Source organism: Mandrillus leucophaeus, unplaced genomic scaffold, assembly GCF_000951045.1.
Source record: "Mandrillus leucophaeus isolate KB7577 unplaced genomic scaffold, Mleu.le_1.0 Scaffold699, whole genome shotgun sequence".
NCBI lineage: Eukaryota > Metazoa > Chordata > Mammalia > Primates > Cercopithecidae > Mandrillus > Mandrillus leucophaeus.
In genome coordinates, this window is record NW_012107574.1 from 906135 (window position 1) to 925841 (window position 19707).

Genomic DNA, 19707 nt, shown 5'->3' on the forward strand with positions numbered 1-19707 from the left:
CCTGCCTCGGCCTCCCAAAGTGCTGAGATTACAGGCTTGAGCCATCGCGCCCGGCGAAGCCTGTTTTTTAAATTATGTTCATTCTGCCCCTTATTCAGTTTTTCTCAACTGAATAATCCATTCTCTTGTTAGTTTATAACGGGTTCTATTCTGTTCAGCACTCTTTTCCCTGTTTCGTTTCTGTTTTCAGAAACGAAGGGTTTCATCACTTTTAGTCTTTCATCTAAAAGTTGATTGGCAGAGTATTCCCAGAACAACTTCTCTTTCCTTTCTCTACCTCTCTAATAATGCACTGTTTTATAAAAAAGGAAAAGAAAAAAAAAAAAAAGCAGGGGAGAAAGGAAAGAGAGAGAGGAAGGAAGGAAGGCATGCAAAGGAAAGAAGGAAGGAAGAAAAGTGGACAAAGGGAGGAAAAGAGAGAGAAAGAAAAAGAAAACACCTTTTAGCCTTTTATTGTCCCCCTTCCTGCCTCAGTATCAGCCTTTGGTCTATTCTGGAAGTCCTGTGTTTGTCTTTGTCCAGGAGGCTTTCTTTTATCCCTTCCGCAGTCTTTAATGTTGCTTGTTTAACGACTCACCATTTTTCTCTTGAAAATTCTGGGAAGCTTTTTTTTTTTTTTTTAGAAGTGTCAAGTTCAGCTGTTTTAACTAATTTAATACAACCATGTTTCTCTCCTCTCCCTCTGGGATCACCAGAAACTAACTGGGGGATTGTATTGTTTTGCCACAGAAAAACTTCTACCCAAACCTGGGAAAAGCAGGTTAAGTTAAACAATGATTGGGAAAAGTTAAGGGTTATTGAGAAAGGTATTAAATTGATGATAATGATATCACTAGTAGAATGTCATTTATTGTATGCAGTGTATTAGGAATTGTACTTATGTTATCTTGTGGATTCTCATGAAATGATGTGGAGAAAATATTAACAATTTCTATTTTACAGAGTAGAAACTGGTTCTGAAAGACTGCACAATAATGTGGCATAGCTAGGTTTATTTTTTGCATTGTATATGTGTTTAATATATCGATCATTTTTCAGAAAAAATATACATATTGAACACTCACCATACGTAAAGCATTCCCAGACATTGTCAAGTACCAGAGATGAATGGGACTTAAGACTTGGTGATGCTCCATCTCTGGAGATAGATAGCTTCTTCATCAGGAACTTAAGCATAAGGATGTATAACTGGTATGGAACATTCCAGTCCTGGAAGTGTATGACTCTTAATGGATGGCCACTGCTTTCAGGGAGGTTATGGCCTAATGTAGGTTTAAAGACATAATGATCATGATTATAGTATAAGGCAATATGTGGTTAAGGGTTATAAGAATACAGGAGGGAGGCTGCTTCACTTAAGCCTTCAGTGACAGAAAACATCATGCCAAGTCTGGCATTTGAACTGGGACTTGAACAAAAGGTGTAATTTCTTCTTTTTTTTTTTTTTTGTTATTATACTTTTAAGTTCTAGGGTACATGTGCACAACGTGCAGGTTTGTTACATATGTATACATGTGCCATGTTGGTGTGCTGCACCTATTAACTTGTCATTTACATTAGGTATATCTCCTAATGCTATCCCTCCCTGCTCCCCCTACCCCACGACAGGCCGTGGTGTGTGATGTTCCCCACCCTGTGTCCAGGTGTTCTCATTGTTCAATTCCCATCTATGAGTGAGAACATGCAGTGTTTGGTTTTCTGTCCTTGCAATAGTTTGCTCAGAATTATGGGTTCCAGCTTCATCCATGTCCCTACAAAGGAAACGAACTCATCCTTTTTTATGACTGCATAGTATTCCATGGTGTATATGTGCCACATTTTCATCTGTCTGTCTAAAATAGTCTTCCCAAACCTGTAAGTCCCCTAATTAAAATTACGACAAAAGGTGTACAACCTTGTTTCTCTCACCTCCCTCTGGAATCACCAGAAATGATTGTTTTGCCACAGAAAAACTTCTACCCAAAAGGTATAATTTCAGTTAGGGCACTTACAGGTTTGGGAAGACTATTTTAGACAGGCAGATGGACATGAGCAAAGTCATAGAGGTAAAAAGCCCAATGCATATGTGCATGATATGTGATAAATAATTTGGATTTCAGAATCTATAGATTTTGGATAAAGTCTATAAAACCATAGATTTTGGATAAAGAAATTTCTAGAAAATAGCCTTTGGGAGGCTTAAGTTTTTTATTTTGATATAGTCCATTTTATTTTACATTTATTACCTGTGTTTGCTTGATATGTTTTTATTATTTTTGTTTTCCCTTCTTCTCATGGGTGTTGATGCTTGGTACATTTTAAAAGAGCTAGTGCAAGCTTGCATTTAACGTCTATCATGACGTTCCTCTTGATATTTGTGTGGTACCTCCACCCTTATTCTTAACATTCCTTTGCATAGCCATCATGGAATAAACAGCACAAAACGGCAAGAAAAAAACAATACAAAAGCATAAAACAAACAATGATCATAATTCAAACCAAGGGAAACAGAATGACACATCGGCACTTATAGGCAGAGAATGCATTTATAACCACCACCACCCCGTATAGCCATGAGAAAAGGGTGTTAATTTTATGTTTCAGCGCTTTAAATAATTTATGTATACATATTAAAATACTATTAATGCTATTCAGGGTAAAAATATGCTATAGAAATATTTTGTGATAATATTTCTTATAGTGGGAGCTGCCCTGAATATACAGTGAGCCTGTGCCCTGATTTCCCGGAGACATTCCTGATTTATGCCTGTTGTCCTGCTGTAACCGTCACACCCCCGTCTATACAACATTAAAGATCCAAAGTGGATAAGAAGATGATAAAGGCACAGCCAGTGAATAAGTTATGTTAAACCTTAGTTTACCTCTTTCTCAGTGTTTCATCATTGGGGATCAAACCCCCGTAGGTTAAACGGGGCGCTTGCTCTGAGAAACTTCTCAAAGGCAAGTATAAGAAACTTCAGATCTCTGTTCATCAGGCTGATGGCACTGAACAAAATCTACATAAATTTCCCACACATTCTGTTGGTCATTCCTGATGAAATATCTCCTTGCTCTGTCTCCTTTGTCTCTTATTATACTGTCTAAAAGATGCCCTCTTTAAGAGAAGAAGTTGATTGCAGGGTCAGGGGAGTAGGGTCAGGATGGAGAGACAAAAATGAAATCTGAGTTGGTGAAGTTAGGCTTTCTAAATGGAATCGCCCCTGATTGATGCTGCAATGTGGTATTTTTGTTGTTGCTAAGTTAGAATTCTAAGGTCTTTCCTTTGTATCCTGTGTAGCAGTAATGGCATATAGTGCCTCTGTGAACCATGTGGTGCTGGTCTGATGGGCAGGATGGGTTCATGCATCTTCATAAACATCTAGTTTATTGCGAGGAAAAGGCTTGGATAATGGTGGGGAAGTAGGGGGAAATGTACGTCAAGATTCAGAACTAAAGCACCGTACGATAGGGTTCACATGTCAAAACTTCATTATTGTACTTTTTTCTGCTTCCTGTTTGTGAGAATGTTGCATTTAAGTTTTGAGTTTCCAGTTACTCTTATGTGAAGTATATTTGAAAAGCTGTGGTGTTTCTTGTCATTTTGCTGATACTACAAACTGTCCGGCAGAGCTCCCTTCACGGGTGCCGGGGTTATTGGAATTGTGCTCCTACACTGGTTCCCCTTCATGACGAATTTTATTCCTAAACTCCTTTGTGTTAATAGTATAATTAGCAATTTCAGCCATTCCATGCTTTTTATTCACGGGAATGGAATGTTGCCCTTTTGTCCTCACTATTTTATTGCTTTGTGAATCCTGAAGTGGTGGGGAATCTGTCCCAGAATTTGAGAGAGGAGTGGGAGCTGACTGCCCCGTGAATGTAGTCTGGTGTATATCTGTAATGCTTATAGTGTTGTGGTGACTGCCGTGGGTTTTTAGAATACTTTTGGGAGATTTGTCACCTATTATTAATAGTTTCAGGTTAATAAGTATAGCTTCTTAAACAATAAAGACTGTATTGTTAGGGCATTAGATAGTGTATCTGTTTATAGCCATAGTACTCTCTGTTTCAAATGTATCTTCAGAGCAGATTTTACCAAACTGAAACTGAGACTCAGGAAGGATGCACTGCAGTCAGTGTATTCAGCTGAAACTACTGGTGTGAGTTCAGTGTTTCTCTTGAGAACCTGTGGCATCAGGTATGCTTTTTAACAGCCATGTGAAAAATATCCTGCCCAGGCCATAAAACTGTTCAGCTGACGGAGCTAATTTAGTATTTTCTTCTTTTGATCTTTACACTTTATCTTCGTTTATAGCAGGTCATAAACTTTATAGAGTATTGCCTTTTATATGGCATACTGAAAATGCATTTTTAAAACTAGAGAAAAAAATTCATTTGAGGTAATTTTCATAACTATAAAAACATATATTCAGATTTATGTTCTAAATCCATTTGTAGTGAGGTGGGTAGAGTAGTCAGGATCATCAGTTTGATTGAGCTGCAGTTTGATTTGATGGCACTATTCATTTGGACTTTAATTTTTTCCCACATGCACCATTGTTATACCTTATTGAAATACAAATGACAACCAACGTGTTTATCATTTCTCTTTCGATATAATGAGAACTCAAAAAAAAAGAGAGAACTCATGATTCTATTCAATAGTGTTTGTATATCCTAAATGTAATTAATAAGTGTCATAAAACATCTCTACTCTTACAACGAATACCAAACTTTATTAAAATCAATGACTCTCAGACTTTTTCTGCCCCAGTACCTCGAACAGGTATGACCTGCTTCTACTGCCCATCACCCTGATAGAGGAGAAATACGATCAACATTTTGTCACCATTGTGCAGGTTGAAAAGGCCTGCTTGGCAATTCCATGTGCCTCCACACATACACTCTTCCCCTCGACCATCACACATGTACATCTTGAGAACTGCTGATTTAAATGATGGCACAATAGTCATGGGAGGGGAGTGGGAACAGCTGAACTCATTTCAAGTTGAAATTTGATGTTCCTTTAACTCTGCTATGTTGAGATGACACCAAGACTTGATTGATGCAAGATATCACAAGTTGGATGTCTTATGGCTCAATTGCATGAAGATGATGAGCCTCACAACGGTTTCCTGCCAATTAAGTTAGCTTACATGAGCTGAGAGTAATTTCAGGCCACTGTAAGGAGATGAGTGATCTGTGGAATGCCTTTTATAGACAGACTTTAGATTAAATTTGAGGATGGGTCACCTGGTTTTACAAGCCATTTTTGTTAGACATCAAGTCAGATTTAATATTTTAACCTAAAAGTGATGGCAAAATTCAACAACAGAAATCTGCTAGCATGTAATATTTTCTTTCTTTGTTTTTATTCTTAACAGCTTAATTGAGATAATTCATACCATAAAATTTATCTATTTTAGTTTTTTAATGATTTAATAAATGTTTTAAGTCATTTTGATGATTTTTAGCAAATGAATGGAGTTGGGCAACCATCACCACAATCTATGTTTTAAACATTTCCATCACACAGAAAATACCCGCTACCTGTTCACAATCTGTTCCCATTACCATTCCAAGCGCAGGCAACCACAAATCTGCTTTCTGTCTCTATAGATTTGCCTATTGTGGACATTTCATATAAACAGAAAAATACAAAATGTAATTTTTTTCACCTAACTTCTTCCAGTTAGTGTAACTTTTTATTTTATTTTTATTTTTTTGCCATTCATCTATATTGTAGCATGTAAAAGTACTTTATTCATTGCTGAATAATGCTCCGTTGTTTGGATATACCACATTCTATAATCCTTTCTATAATGCTTATAAAAGATTAATCTTTTATGGTCCTTGTTGCTTTTAATCTATCTAGCTCCCCACCTCCTTGCCTGGTTTCCCCCATGGAACCAAGGTCAGATTGAGCTTTTCTGGATTTGACCTCCAGGCTCTATGCTGAAGAGTTTGTACTCCTTCACTCATCTCATCTCTGACTACAGACTTCAGTCCCTGAAGAAGTTGGGATGATTATATCCAGTGTTTTTGTTTTTGTTTTTGTTTTTTTGAGACAGGGTCTTGCTCTTTTACCCAGGCTGCAATACAGTGAGGTGATCACCACTGCAGCTTCCACCTTGTAGCCTGAAGTGATCTTCCCAACTCAGTCTCCTGAGTAGTGAGGACCACAGGTGTCTGCCACCACACCTGGGTAATTTTTTTAATTTTTATTTTTTAGAGACAGGGTCTCACTCTGTTGCCCAGGCTGGTCTCAAATTCCTAAGCTCACAAGATCCTTCTGCCTTGGCCTCCCAAAGTGCTGGGATTACAAGCATGATGAGCCACTACACCTGGCCTGGATTGAGGATTTTAATCTCAGGAACTGGTACCAATTTTGGAATGTCCTCTGAGGCCTCAGGAACAGAATAGAGTTGAAGATTTCTGTGGTAATTATGAAGTCAGCCTTAGAGTTCTGTGGCTAAACCTAGCATAATTTGTAAACATCACATAAATAGCAATATATTACAAATATATTAAAGAAAATACTGAAAGCATTAAGAAAAAATAAGTCATTCATAATTCAGTGTCTCAGTTTGTAGTATTCAGGGAGAACCACTATTCCACATATTGATGTATGTCCTTTTAGCTTTAATTTATGTGCAGACATATACAGTTTTTTTAAAAAGATGGTTTTCTGTAATAACCGTTTCCCCATGTGAGTAAATACTTTTGAAAATATGAAAGTCTTATGAGCAGTGCAAGGTCAGAGATAACCAGGTTCATTCGTGTTTGTGTCTTTCCACAGTGTCGGACTTTTGTCGATGCTACTTCAATAGCAAAGGCCACGAACTGCATGGAGTTTTCTAGGAGGCAGTGCTCCTTAGAACTTCCCGGTCACTTGGTAGTCACAGCTACACAGCCACAAGCCACTCCACAAGTCAGTCAGTATTGTAAACTATATGTAATATTATACCTAATTAATATCTAAATGTTGCAGATTAAACATTCCACAACAAACAAAGTAACATTTAACATCAAGAGGAGAGAGAGAGGAGAAAGGGTTAAGGAAATAGTCCAGGGAAAGTGAGGAAGACAAAAAGAACCTCCCAGTCTGTGCCAGGGCCCATCTGTTTTACAAGAAAGAGTCTTTGATGTGTGCACAGACTTCAGTGGCAGATGCTGGGTGCTTATCAGGAGTGACAGCAAGACAGTGTCAGTAAAGACAGCCATTTTGAGCTGTGAAGTCCTGCTCTTTTTGTGGCTGCAGAGTCCTCCAGTGAGGACTGATAGTGCACGAGTGTGCCTGTTTATGTCCTTATCTCGTTGGATGCAGTCTTTATATATTAATTTATTAGTCAAAATATCTTGTCCCTGTTGGCAAAGTGTCCTATGAAATGTAAGATGGAGTCTTTTTTCTGAGATGGAGTTACTTGTGTCAAGGGTGCTCTGTATAGTTAGTGTAGCTAGAATGGTGTGAGGGAAAACATGGTGGGGAGAGAATTCAGAGAATAGATATTTGCTGTCACTTATGACCTTTGAAAGTCATTGTAAAGAACTGGGAGTTTATTCCAAGTGTAAGTTGAAGCATTAGTTTATTGAGCAGGAAGTTATTTTTTTTGCTTCACATTTTTGACATAACACTGGCCACAGTGTAAAGAACCTATTGGAGGGATCGAGAGAGGGAGCAGGAAGATTGAGGAAGAGGAAGAGGCTTTCGTGGTATTGTAAGCTAGAGATGATGGCAATTTAGGCTAGGGTAGCAATTCAAAATGGCAACAAGTGGTTGGACTTAGAAAATATTTTCAGAGAGGTTGATAGGATTTCAGAGAGGTAGATTAATATACTGGGAGAAAAAAAGAATCAAGAGCGACTCCTAGTTTTGTTTTTTAATCTTGAGTAACTGAGTGACTAGGAAAGCCATTGCAGAGATCTGGAGAAAGCTCTAAGAGGAGTGAGTTTGGTGAAGGAAGGTGTGGGAGATTAAGATCTGGGTTTTGCATATATAAAATTTAAATTAGGATAGTGCTGGAGGGAGCTATGGGATCTTGGGAGAGTTAGAATGAGAGAAATTACACATTAGTATGGTGAAGGATATGCTCATCTAGAGAAGGAGAAATGGGTGATATCTAAGAGGAAAGGGATAGTTGGAAAAATATAGTCCTTTTGTACAGTGGTCCCCAGTCATTTTGACACCAGCGACCGGTTTCGTGGAAGACAGTTTTTCCACAGATGGGGCGAGGGGTGCAGGGGCCGGCGGGGGTAATTTCAGGATGAAACTGTTCTACCTCAGATCATCAGGCATTCATTATATTTTCTTAACGGGCACACAACCTAGATCCCTTGCACGCGCAATTCGCAGTAGAGTTCGTGCTCCTGTGAGAATCTGGTGCCGCCACTCATTTGACAGGAGGTGGAGCTCAGGCAGTAATGCCAGCGATGCAGAGCAGCTGCAAATACAGACAAAGTTTCGCTCATTTCCTGCCGCTCACCTCCTGCTGTGCGGCCCAGTTCCTAACAGGCCATGAACTAGTACCGGTCCAAGGCCTGGGGATTGGAGACCCCAGCTTTAGTGGGAGAGTTGGGATGGGATCCAAAGTAGAAGTGGAGGGGTTTGTTTTAGACAAGAAAGGTACAGGAGGCAATATGGGCACAGATATGAGTGGGTTAGACAGTTCCGGGTGAGAAGAGGCACTTCTCTTGTGATCACTTTATCAGTGTTTTCTCAATTAAAAAAAGCAGAGTCATCTGCTGAGATGGGAGGAAGGTGACAGAACTTTGAGGAGAGAAGGACACAATTTGGTTTGACTCAGAGAAGAATAATTCACAAGTGTGCAATCAGAATTGAGACACTGGTGAGAACCAAATCTCATTTGTGCTTATAAGTTTAAAGTGAGTCCAGCGAGGACAGTTGTGAGTTACTGGTGATGATTCCTTGATCTTGGGTGACAGGATGATCTGTTCTCCTGTTGATTCTAATGCCCATGTTACATTTAACTTTATATTTTAATATTTTGTAGGGCTAGTTTTACTTTATTTTTGTAGAAACTTTTTGTTTCTTTTGGCATTTTGATTTTGCTTTTTAGCTTTTGGTATTGATTATGCTTATTCTATTTTGGGGGAGTCTGATTTTATTAGGTTGGTGCAAAAGTAATTGTGGTTTTTGCCTTTTTTTTAAAATGGCAAAAACTGCAATTACTTTTGCACCAACCTAAATAAGTTCAGATTAAATTTGCTGGGGTAACATAAAACAAAAGAAAATTTTATCATTTCTTCTAATTACAAATTATCTTTAATATTTCATTTAACAAATATTGATTAAATGCCTATAAGACCTTGCATGAGACGTTAGAGGTGCAATGGGAAAAGAGAAAAAAATTATAGTCCCTGCTTCCACAGAGCTTACAGGCCAGCGTAGAGGCTAGCAACCTATGCCCATTAGCCAAATGCAGCACACCTCTTGTTTTTGTACAGTCTGTGAACTAAAAAAAGTTTTTAATTCAACATTTCATTTTAACATTATTATAGATTCACATGAGGTTGTAAGAAAGAATACAGAGAGATCTCCTGTACCCTCTACCTGACTTCCCCCCAGAGGTAACTTTGTGCAGAACTAGAGTATAACATATAGTATAACCAGGATGTTGACATTGAAACTGTCAAAAGACAGAACATTTCTACCAGCACAAAGATCCTTCATGTTGCCCTTTATAGCCCAGGCACTTTGCTCCCACCCAGAAACCCTCCTTAACCCCTGGAACATTTAATGTTTTCCATTTCTGTAGTTGTTACTTCATAAATGTGATATAAAGTAAATCATATAGTATGTAACTTTTTGGAGTTAGCTTTTTTTTTTCCCACTCTCAGAGTAATTCTCTGGTGATTCGCTGTTGCATATTTCAGTCGTTCATTACTTTTTATTGCTGAGTAAATCCATGGTATGGATGTGCCACAGTTTGTTTAATCATTCACCTGTTGAAAGACATCAAGGTTATTTCAAAGTTTTGGCTATTATGAACAAAGATCCTATAAACATTCTTGTGAACATTTTTCTCCCCCTGGCGTGCATGCTCAGAATCATATTTGCAGAGTCTTGTGGTAGTTGCATGCTGAGTTTTAAAAGAAACTGCCACCAGAGTGGTTGTACCAGAGACTGTCAATCCAGTTTCTCTGCATCCCTGCCAGCATTTGGTGTTGTCACTATTTTTTATTTTAGCTGTTCAAGTGGGTGTGTAGTGATATCTCATTTTGGCTTCAACTTGTATAATGGTTAATGATGTTGAACATTTTTTCATCTGTTTATTTACTATCTGTATATCCTCTTTGATGAAACGTCTGTTCATGTCTTTTGATCATTTTCTAATTGAATTGTTTGTGGAGTCTTTTTACTGTTGAGTTTTGAGAATTTATTCTATATCCTATTCTAGGAAATAGTCCTTTGTGGCTGAATGCAGTGGCTCATGCCTGTAATCCTAACACTTTGAGAGGCCAAAGTGGCAGAATGTTTAAGCCCAAGAGTTCAAGACCAGCCCGGGTAACATGGCAAGACCCCATCTCTACAGAAAATACAAAAATTAGCTGGCTGTGGTGGTGCATGCCTGTGGTCTCTGCTACTCAGGAGGCTGAGGTGGGAGGATCACCTGAACCCAGGGAGGTCACAACTGCAGTGAGCTGTGATCATACCACTGCACTCCAGCCTAGGTGACAGAGCAAGACCCTGCCTAAAAAAAGAAAAGAAAAGAAGAAGTATTTTGTCGAATGTATGGCTTGCAAGTATTTTATCCCAGTCTGTGGCTTGTCTTTTTACCCTCTTAACAGGGCCTTTCACAGAGCATAAGGTTTTTTGTTTGTTTGTTTGTTTTGAAGCCCAATTTATCAGATTTACTTTTTTAGATTGTGCTTTTTGTATTAAGACTAAGAGCTCTTTGGCTAGCTCCAGATCCCAAAGATTTTTTTTCTAAAATGTTGATATTTTTACATTTTACTTTTAAGTCCATGATCCATTTTAGTTACTTTTTGTAGATGGTGTGAGACTCACACTGATAGGCTGTGGTGATACCAGGTGTATGGTTTACACTTTTTTGGAGGCATGGGGTGCAGATTTGCATGGGTCTGCTTCCCTGTCTGTGCTTGCTTTAGCTGTGTCCCATCAACTGTGATGTGTTGGTTTTTTATTTTCATTACATTCAATCTGTTTTTTTATTTCTCTTGAAACTTCATCTTTGACCCATGGATTATTATACAGTTGTGTTTTTTAGTTTCTGAGTGTTTGGTAATATATCTGTTATCTATTGTTGATTTCTAGTTGGATTCCATTGTGGTCAGAGAAATCACACTCTGTGTGATTTCAGTTCTTTTAAACTTGCTGAGGTTTGTTTTATGGCCCAGAATATGGTCTATCTTGGTGTGTATGGGCACTTGAAAAGAGCGTGTACTGTGCTCTTGTTGGGTGGAGTGTTTTATCGCTGTGAGTTAAATCCTGTTGTTTGATAGTGTTGAGTTCTTCTGTATCCTTGCTGATTTTCAGTGTTGTTTTTCTATCAGTTTTTGAGAAAGGGTATCTTTGCTCTGAAGTCTGTTTCCTCTGAAGTCTATTTTATCTGATATTAATGTAGCCACTCCTGCTTTTTTAGAATAAATGTTTGCATGATGTTTCCTCCATACTTGAAGTATCTTTTAGACAGCATGTGGTTTGGTCATTGGTCATGTTTTTTATTCTCTTCTGCCAATCTCTGTTTTTTAGTTGGTGTATTTAGACTATTCACATTTAATGTAGTTATTGATATGTTAGGGCTTAAGTCTGTCATTTTATTTTTTTATTTTCTGTTTGTTCTCAGTGTTTTGTGTTTCCTGCCATCCAGTGTATTACTTGAACATTTTGTAGAATTATTTTCTTACTTTTCTGTGGTGTTATTAGTGTATCTCTTTGTATGGCTTTTTTTTTTTTTTTTTTTTGGAGACAGGTCTCGCTCTGTCGCCCAGGCTGGAGTGCACTGTCGCGATCTCAGCTCACTGCAGTATCAGCCTCCCGGGTTCATGCCATTCTCCTGCCTCAGACTCCCGAGTAGCTGGGACTACAGGCACCTGCCCCCATGCCTGGCTAATTTTGTTTTTGTATTTTTAGTAGAGACAGAGTTTCACCATGTTAGCCAGGATGGTCTTGATCTCCTGACCTTGTGATCCGCCTGCCTCGGCCTCCCAAAGTGCTGGGATTACAGGTGTGAGCCACCGTGCCCAGCCTACATGGCTTTTTAAATGGTTGCTCTAGGTATTATATATACATAGCTAATCCCAGTCTACTGGTGATGTCATTTTACCAGTTTAAGTAATGTATAGAAACCCTACCTCCTTCTACATCCCGTTGCCTTCCCCTGCTTACAATATAATTGTCTTAAATATTTCCTCTACACACATTTGAAACCACATCAGACAGTATTAGAATTTTTGCATCAGCTATCAAATATAATTTTAAAAACTTAAGAGGACAAGGAAAACTGTCTTTACCCAGATTTTTACTTACTGAGTTCTTCTTCCTTCATGATTTTAGCAGATTACTTCTTTTATTGTTTTATTTCTGTTTAGAAAACTTCCTTCAGACATTCTTTTAGATTAGGTCTTCAGGCAATAAATTCATATAGGTTTTTTTTTTTTCATCTGTGAATTCTGATTTCTCCTTTATTTCCATGGGATAGTTTTACTGGATTCTGGGTTGACAGTTATTTTTCTTTCAACACTTGAAAAATGTTGCACTATTTTTTGGTGATTTCCATATTTTCTGATGAGAAATCTGCTATTCAAATTGTTTTTCCCCTATAGGCAAGGTGTCATTTCTCACTGCTTTCCAATTCTTTTCTTTGTTTTCGGTTTTTAGTAATTTGATGTGTCTTTGTGCAGATTGCTTTGAGTCTACCTTATTTGAGGTTTGCTTAACTTCTGTAAGATTTATGTCTTTTGCCACATTTGAAAGCTTTTCAGCCACTATTCCTGTGAGTACTGTTTTAGCCTCTTTTTCTTTTCCTTCTAGAACTCCAGTGACACAAATGTTAGATCTTTTGTCACAGTCCACAGGTCCCTGAGACTCTATTTCATTTTTTTTTTTTAAGTCTATTTTTGTTTTTCAGGCTGGGTAAATTCTGTTGTTTTATCCTCAGGTTCATGGATCCTTTCCTGTGTCCCCTCAGTTCTGCTGTTGAGCACTTCCACAGAAGTTTTTATTTTGGTTATTGCAATTTTAGTTCTAGACTGTTTTATTTGCTTCTTGTTTACATCTTCTGTTTCTTTGCTGAGAATTTCTGTTTCTTAGCTCAGATTTTCTGTTTTTTGTTTGTTTGTTTGTTTCTAGTATGTATGTAATTGCTCATTAAAGTATTTTTATAATGACCACTTTAAAATTTTTGCCAGATAATTCTAATAGCTCTATTATTTAGGTTTTGATATCTATTGATTGTCTTTTTTCATTCTGCTTGAGGTCTTCCTGGTTCTTGATGTGGTGAATGATTTTCTCTTGAAACCTAGACATTTTGAATATTTGCTTATGAGATTCTCAGTCTTATTTAAACCTTCTGTTTTAACTGGCTTCTGACACTACTATGGCAGGGGAAGAGGAAACACTGCCTCATTTCTGCCTGATGAGGTTAGAAATCCAGGTCCCCATGCAGCCTCCATTGGCACCTGAGAGGGAGCTGCTTACTGCTGCCTGCCAGGGACCAGCATTACAGCTCCCTGCGAGGCCTCCACTACTGCCTTCGTGGCTGGGAAGGATAGAGGTCCTCTTTGCCTCCCATGCGACCTCCACTAATAACATGGTCAGGAAAAGAATGGCCTTTCTACCTCTGAGTGGAGATGGAATTCCTGGCTCTCCACTAGGCCTCCTCTGACATGACCCCGTTGAAGAGGGGGAGGGACCTCATTACTGCTTCATGGAGGTGGAAGTCTAGGCTTCCCACGTGATGTCCACTGACATCCACCAGGTATGGATGAAAGTACCAGTTTCCCTCCTCAGCCTTCCTTGACACCATGACAGTGGAGGGGAGGGCACAGGTGGGGAATTAGAGTGCCCCATTATGGCCTGGTGAGTATGGAAGTCTGGGCTCCCCACTCAGCCTGTGCTGGAATAGGTAGGGGTGGAGCCACGTTTCTTCTGTGGTGTTTGACTGAAGTAGATCAGTTACTATCTAAACATTTTCTGTCTTTCAGGACTGCTCCTTTCCTTGTCTGTCCCTTAGCTAGAGAGAATAGGCTCTTGTGGTGGTGGTATTATTGTTTTTTGGGGATTTTTGGGGGGTCTATGCCCAGTGGCATTTCTAGGTTGCTGGTGTCTTCCTGCAAAAGAAAATTCAGGGAATTCTTTGGGACCCAAGATCACTGACCAGTCTGCCCTCTTTCCACCGCCTGGAGTTGTCCAATGTTTGTTTATAGTGTCCGACATTTTAGTTGTGTAGTCATCCCTCTGTATCCTTGGCTTCCACATCATGGCTTCAGCCAGCTATGGACTGAAAATATTTTTTAAATTGCATCTGTACTGAACATGTACAGACTTTCTATTCTTGCCATTATTCTCTAAGCAATACAGTGTAACAATTACATACATGGCATTTACATTGTGTTAGGTTTTGTAGGTAATCTAGAGATGATCTAAAGAAGCAGTCCCCAACCTTTTTGGCACCAGGGAATGGTTTCATGGAAGACAGTTTTTCCACACGCCGCTGTGTATGCAGGGGTGAGGGATGATTTCAGGATGAAACTGTTCCACCTCAGATTATCAGGCACTCATTAGATTCTCGTAAGGAGTGCACAGCCTAGATCCCTTGCAAGCACAGTTCACAATAGGGTTCGTGCTCCTCTGAGAATCTAATGCTGCCGCTGATTGGACAGGAGGCAGAGCTCAGGCAGTAATGCTCACTGGTCCAGCACTCACCTCCTGCTTTGCAGCCAGTTCCTCACAGGCCACAGACTGGTACCAGTCCACTGCCTGAGGGTTGGGGACCCCTGGTCTAAAGTATACAGGAGGATGTGCGTAGCTTATTTGCAAATACAACACCATTTTATGTCAGGGATTTGAGCATTCGAAGATCTATGTATTCATGGAAGGTCCTGGAACCAGTCCACGGACAGCTGTACTTGAAGGTCCTGGAACCAGAAACCAATGGACAGCTGTACTTAGCAGGAGAAATAGGGGAAGGAACACCTACTCCAGCTCCTGAAGGAGGAGATTTTCGTCTGTCCGTTTAAAACCATTCAGAGGTATCTCATGCTTTTCCTCACCTGTGTTCTCTGCCTGTAACATCTTCTTCTCGTTTTGCAGCATCAGCCACTATGTGATTGTCATGTCCATGACCATCTTTTTGGTGTTCCTCAATGGCCTGGCCCAACTGCTTACAACAAAGAAACTCAGACTATGTGGCAAACCCAAAAGTCACTTCATGTGAAGTTGCTAAAGCACCATTCAGCATCTGGATCCTGATTCTCCTTTTAAACTAAAATCTCATCAAGGACTCAATAAGAAGATGGATATGGATATATAGTATATTCTACTCCTGTAGGGAAAATGGTATTTGGAATTCCGAATTGACAGGTTATTTGGAACAAAGGAGCTTCTTTTCTTTTTTTCCTAGATTTTGCAGGCATGAAATAGTGATTATATCTGTGGAAAAGCATAGGAAAGCATTCTCCATTTTCATTTTTCTCCTTTGGCTGGCAGCTCTTCCCAGTGATGTTGAGAACACCTGCAGTAATCTGGTCCCCAACCGCACAGCTTCCCGCATACCCAGAGGAGGGCACATGCCCGCTGTGGGGGCAGTGCTGATGGCATCCAGAATCATTGCCGTGGCTGAGCTGGAAGGAAATCACCAGGTGCCACCGTCAATATTTATCAGCTTTCAGCACTGGTTTTGTTGGACAATCAGGGTGTGTTATTTCAAAAGCTTCAATAGAAAAAGTGTTTGCAGGTATTTGTCATATTTCTTTAGTATGCAATAATACTATCTTATCCTTTTTAGTGCTATTTCTCGGGTTTTCACAGTCAACCAGCTAGATGCATGTCTATCCTTCACTTTTTGGTTTTTTTTTCATTTCTGGATTTTCATGGAATTTCTGACAATACAAAAGTAGAAAGTGCTTGGTATTTCTGTCTTATACATAGGAAAACATTTAAAATAAATAGTTTTTAATTGTAGGCTCAACATTTGTTACCCCATAGCTTTTTCATGTATTATTTCTTTCCCTTTGAATTTATTTTTACTGTCATCTATTATTTTAACAGGAGTTTAAAATTCAATGGTTTAACTTTCTGACAATATCATAAGAATTCATATTAGAGGTGTTATTCTTTCTGGTTGTGAGATTCTAGCCCAAAGGCCTAAAATCATCAAATTAGATTTCCATTTGTAAACAAATTCTAATGGGCAAAATATCTTGAGAGCAGTTTTTATATGGATTGTCCATAAAATGACCTTTACGTATCCCTGTGGAGTTGGCCTTTTGCCTGTGGTATGTCAGTAGCTTTTGGCTGATGCTAAGCTTTCCTGGTATGTGCACTATTTTTAAGAAGTAATTGCTTTTGAATTAAGTTATAGCATTACTAATTCACGTTAATGACTAGGAAGCCCTCTGTAATTTACTAGATTTTTCAAATTGGCGGGGAGTGAATAAATACAATTTAAAAGAGTCAGAAATCAGTTTGGCGAAGTGTACTTTCCTAATTTCGATTTATGATGAAATATAGTTATAATTTATTTGTAATACTACTTTATGGTATACCAGTGAAAGAATTACAGTATAAAAAAGAGGTATTAATGTTTTATGAAATCTCATGCATCAGCTCATAGCATAAAATCTAGCTGGACAGCTAAGAAGCTATGGTAGCAAACAGTGATGTTGATGGAATGAGAACCATGAACTTTCGTATTACCTCAAAGGATTTTTTTATCAGTTTTTTTCCACACATCAGAGAAAACTGTATAAACACTTATCGTTGACCTCTTTCTATGTGTAGTTTTGCCTTTTATCTTTTCCCAAATTTTTATACAGAGAAATTAATAAGTATTTTATTACAACATTGTAAAAGGTGCTCAGGATTTTTTATCTTTCTTTATTTTCTCTTCGAGGCATGTCTTTTTCTTAATTTTGTCCTTTCAGGTCAGTGTCAGTCTGTAGAATAGGCTAACTTCCTTCTGACAGTATCACAGAGTTTGTGTTGTGCGCCTGCAGCCACAGGCTCACCCTGCCGCACCGTAACTGGCCCCTTCAGACTCACATGGGAACAGGCCTTTTCTGTTGCAGTTTCTCAGATATCTTTAAATGTTTTGAAATGTATATTTTTATATCGAAAAACAGAGAAAAAAGAAACAAGAGTTAGGGAAAAAGTATTTCTGTTTAAGGTATTAATTTTTTCGTTCTACCTATGCCATAGATTTCTGAATCAAAACTTAGAACATTTGCTGATTAACAATGTTTAAATTAGGAATTGTTATAAGAATTAAAATGGGCAGAACAAGTTGTGAATATATTGAACCAAAAAAGGCCATGCTATAATCTTAGAGGGCCCATGAATAAATCTTAGAGGGAATCCTAAGGCTTTAGGAAACCATGGCAGCTTGTCTGTCATTTCCCAATATGTTAATTATTATACTTAGTGTACAGTATTTAGAATACAAAATGCTTTCTTGTTTTTTAAGAAAATAATGTTATAAATGGTTGTATATGTTCATAGTATTGTCTTTAAAATTATTTGTTAATGATAGAGCTGAATTAGAAAACCTCTTCATCTGTTATAATATGGTTTCTTATGAAAAACTTATTACAAATTTCACCAACTCAGATATTAAGAACATCAGTGTCAACCCTCCTCCCCTCCTGCCACCTTTATACACTTGTTTTGGTGGACTAGGGGCTCCTTTTCTCCTTTTTGACATATAACTGTACCGTTAAAAACATGATTTCTGATGAAGCTGGCCTGGAGAGAGTGAGGGCGATTGCATGGGCATGGTCTCTAGGACAGGCGTAGCTGTTGCAGGGCACCCCTGTCCTTGAGAGAACCTGGTGAGCTCCCATATTCACACTAGATGCCAGCATGTCAGGGGGCTGAAGAGAATGGAGCGAAATCAACTCTGTCATTTGGAGAAGACTCCCTTCAGACCAGTTCTGAGAACTCCTTCTTTTAAGAGACCAGAGATAACTTGACTATTTCTCTCCTTTTCATAGTTGTTCTTTTTTATGTTGACATTCCCCTTACTGTTTTTAAAATGCTTCAAAGCATTAATGATTGTTATGCTGTGTGCTTTCAGTACTATGGCAATATCTTTGTAGCATTTTCCCATTTCTGTATCAGCATGTTTTTTTGTTTTGTTTTTTCATTTTTGTTTTGAGACAGGGTCTCATTCTTGCTCAGGCTAGAATGCAGTGGCACCATCTCGGCTCACTGCAACCTCTGCCTCCTGGGCTCAAGTGATCCTGCTACCTCAGCCTCCTGAGTAGCTGAGACCACAGGCACACGCCCCCACACCTAGCTAATTTTTAAATATTTGTGTGATGGAGACAGGGTTTCACTATGTTTTCCAGGCAGCAGCGTTTTTTTTTTGTTTTTTTTTTTTTTTAAGACTGAGATTTCTTTTTAATGCTTTGTTATTTTAAAAAAAGAAAAGGAAACATTAATAATCAAAATTATCTTTAATTGGCCTCACAGGGCTAAAATCTAGATTTATTATTACTCTTGGGTAAACTCATGAAAAGTACTTCATATTCATTCTATAAAGAAACAAAAAGAAACTTTGAGATGTGTCTCTTATTCATTTCCTTGGGTACACTTAAAATGGATTACAGTTATTGCTCAACTTTCTACCTTCAGAATTGCAGTATTTATTTGCCACTCAGCAGCATTTCTCAGAGTTTGTCCCTTAGAACATTGGTTCCTTGTAATACAAATAAATGTCATAATAAAAATAGTTTCTTTTTTCTTTTCTTTTTTTTGAGACAGACTCTGGCTCTATCACCAAGGCTGGAATGCAATGGTGCAATGTTGGCTCCCTGCAACCTCCGCCTCCCTGGTTCAAGCGATTCTCCTGCCTCAGCCTCCTGAGTAGCTGGGATTACAGGTGCCCGCCACCACGTCTGGCTAATTTTCATATTTTTAATAGTGACAAGGTTTCACCGTGTTAGTCAGGCTCGTCTTGAGCTCCTGACCTCAAGCAGTTCACCCGCCTCGGCCTCCCAAAGTGCTGGGATTATAGGCGTGAGCCACCTCACCCAGCGAAAAGAGTTTCTTAATTAAATATATTTGAGAAACATCTAGTCAAACTACCTTAAATAGGTGTATTTACGTTAGTTCTAAGGGAATTTAACTTGTGATGTACATTGTGAAGGGAGGAAGATGGCATTATGCCAAAAGTTTCCACTTGCTTGACAGCAGACCCTATCTTAGAGTTTTCCTCCTGATTGGCAAGCGTAAGAAATGTTGCCAAAGCTGGGCTCAGTGGCTCACCCCTGTAATTCCAGCACTTTGGGAGGCCGAGGTGGGTGAATCACTTGAGGTCAGGAGTTTGAGACCAGTCTGGCCAAGATGGCAAAGCCCCATATCTACTAAAAATACACACACACACACACACACACACACACTCTCTTACACAGTCTGGCCAAGATGGCAAAACCCCATCTCTACTAAACACACACACACACACACACACACACAGAGTCTGGCCAAGATGGCAAAACCCCCATCTCTACTAAACACACACACACACA

The 19707-nt window shown here is 38.8% G+C and overlaps 1 protein-coding gene across 2 annotated transcripts in view; it reads left to right on the forward strand.

The window, feature by feature from the left end:
- PIGN (phosphatidylinositol glycan anchor biosynthesis, class N) overlaps positions 1 to 17034 on the forward strand; it is a 137454-nt gene extending 120420 nt beyond the window's left edge. For both annotated transcript variants that reach the window (XM_011964385.1, XM_011964386.1), the window contains exon 30: positions 15275 to 17034. In XM_011964385.1, coding sequence (XP_011819775.1) covers positions 15275 to 15398 — 124 coding nt within the window. In that variant the 3' untranslated portion in view covers positions 15399 to 17034. The remainder of the gene's footprint in view (positions 1 to 15274) is intronic.
- Positions 17035 to 19707: the final 2673 nt, after the last annotated feature.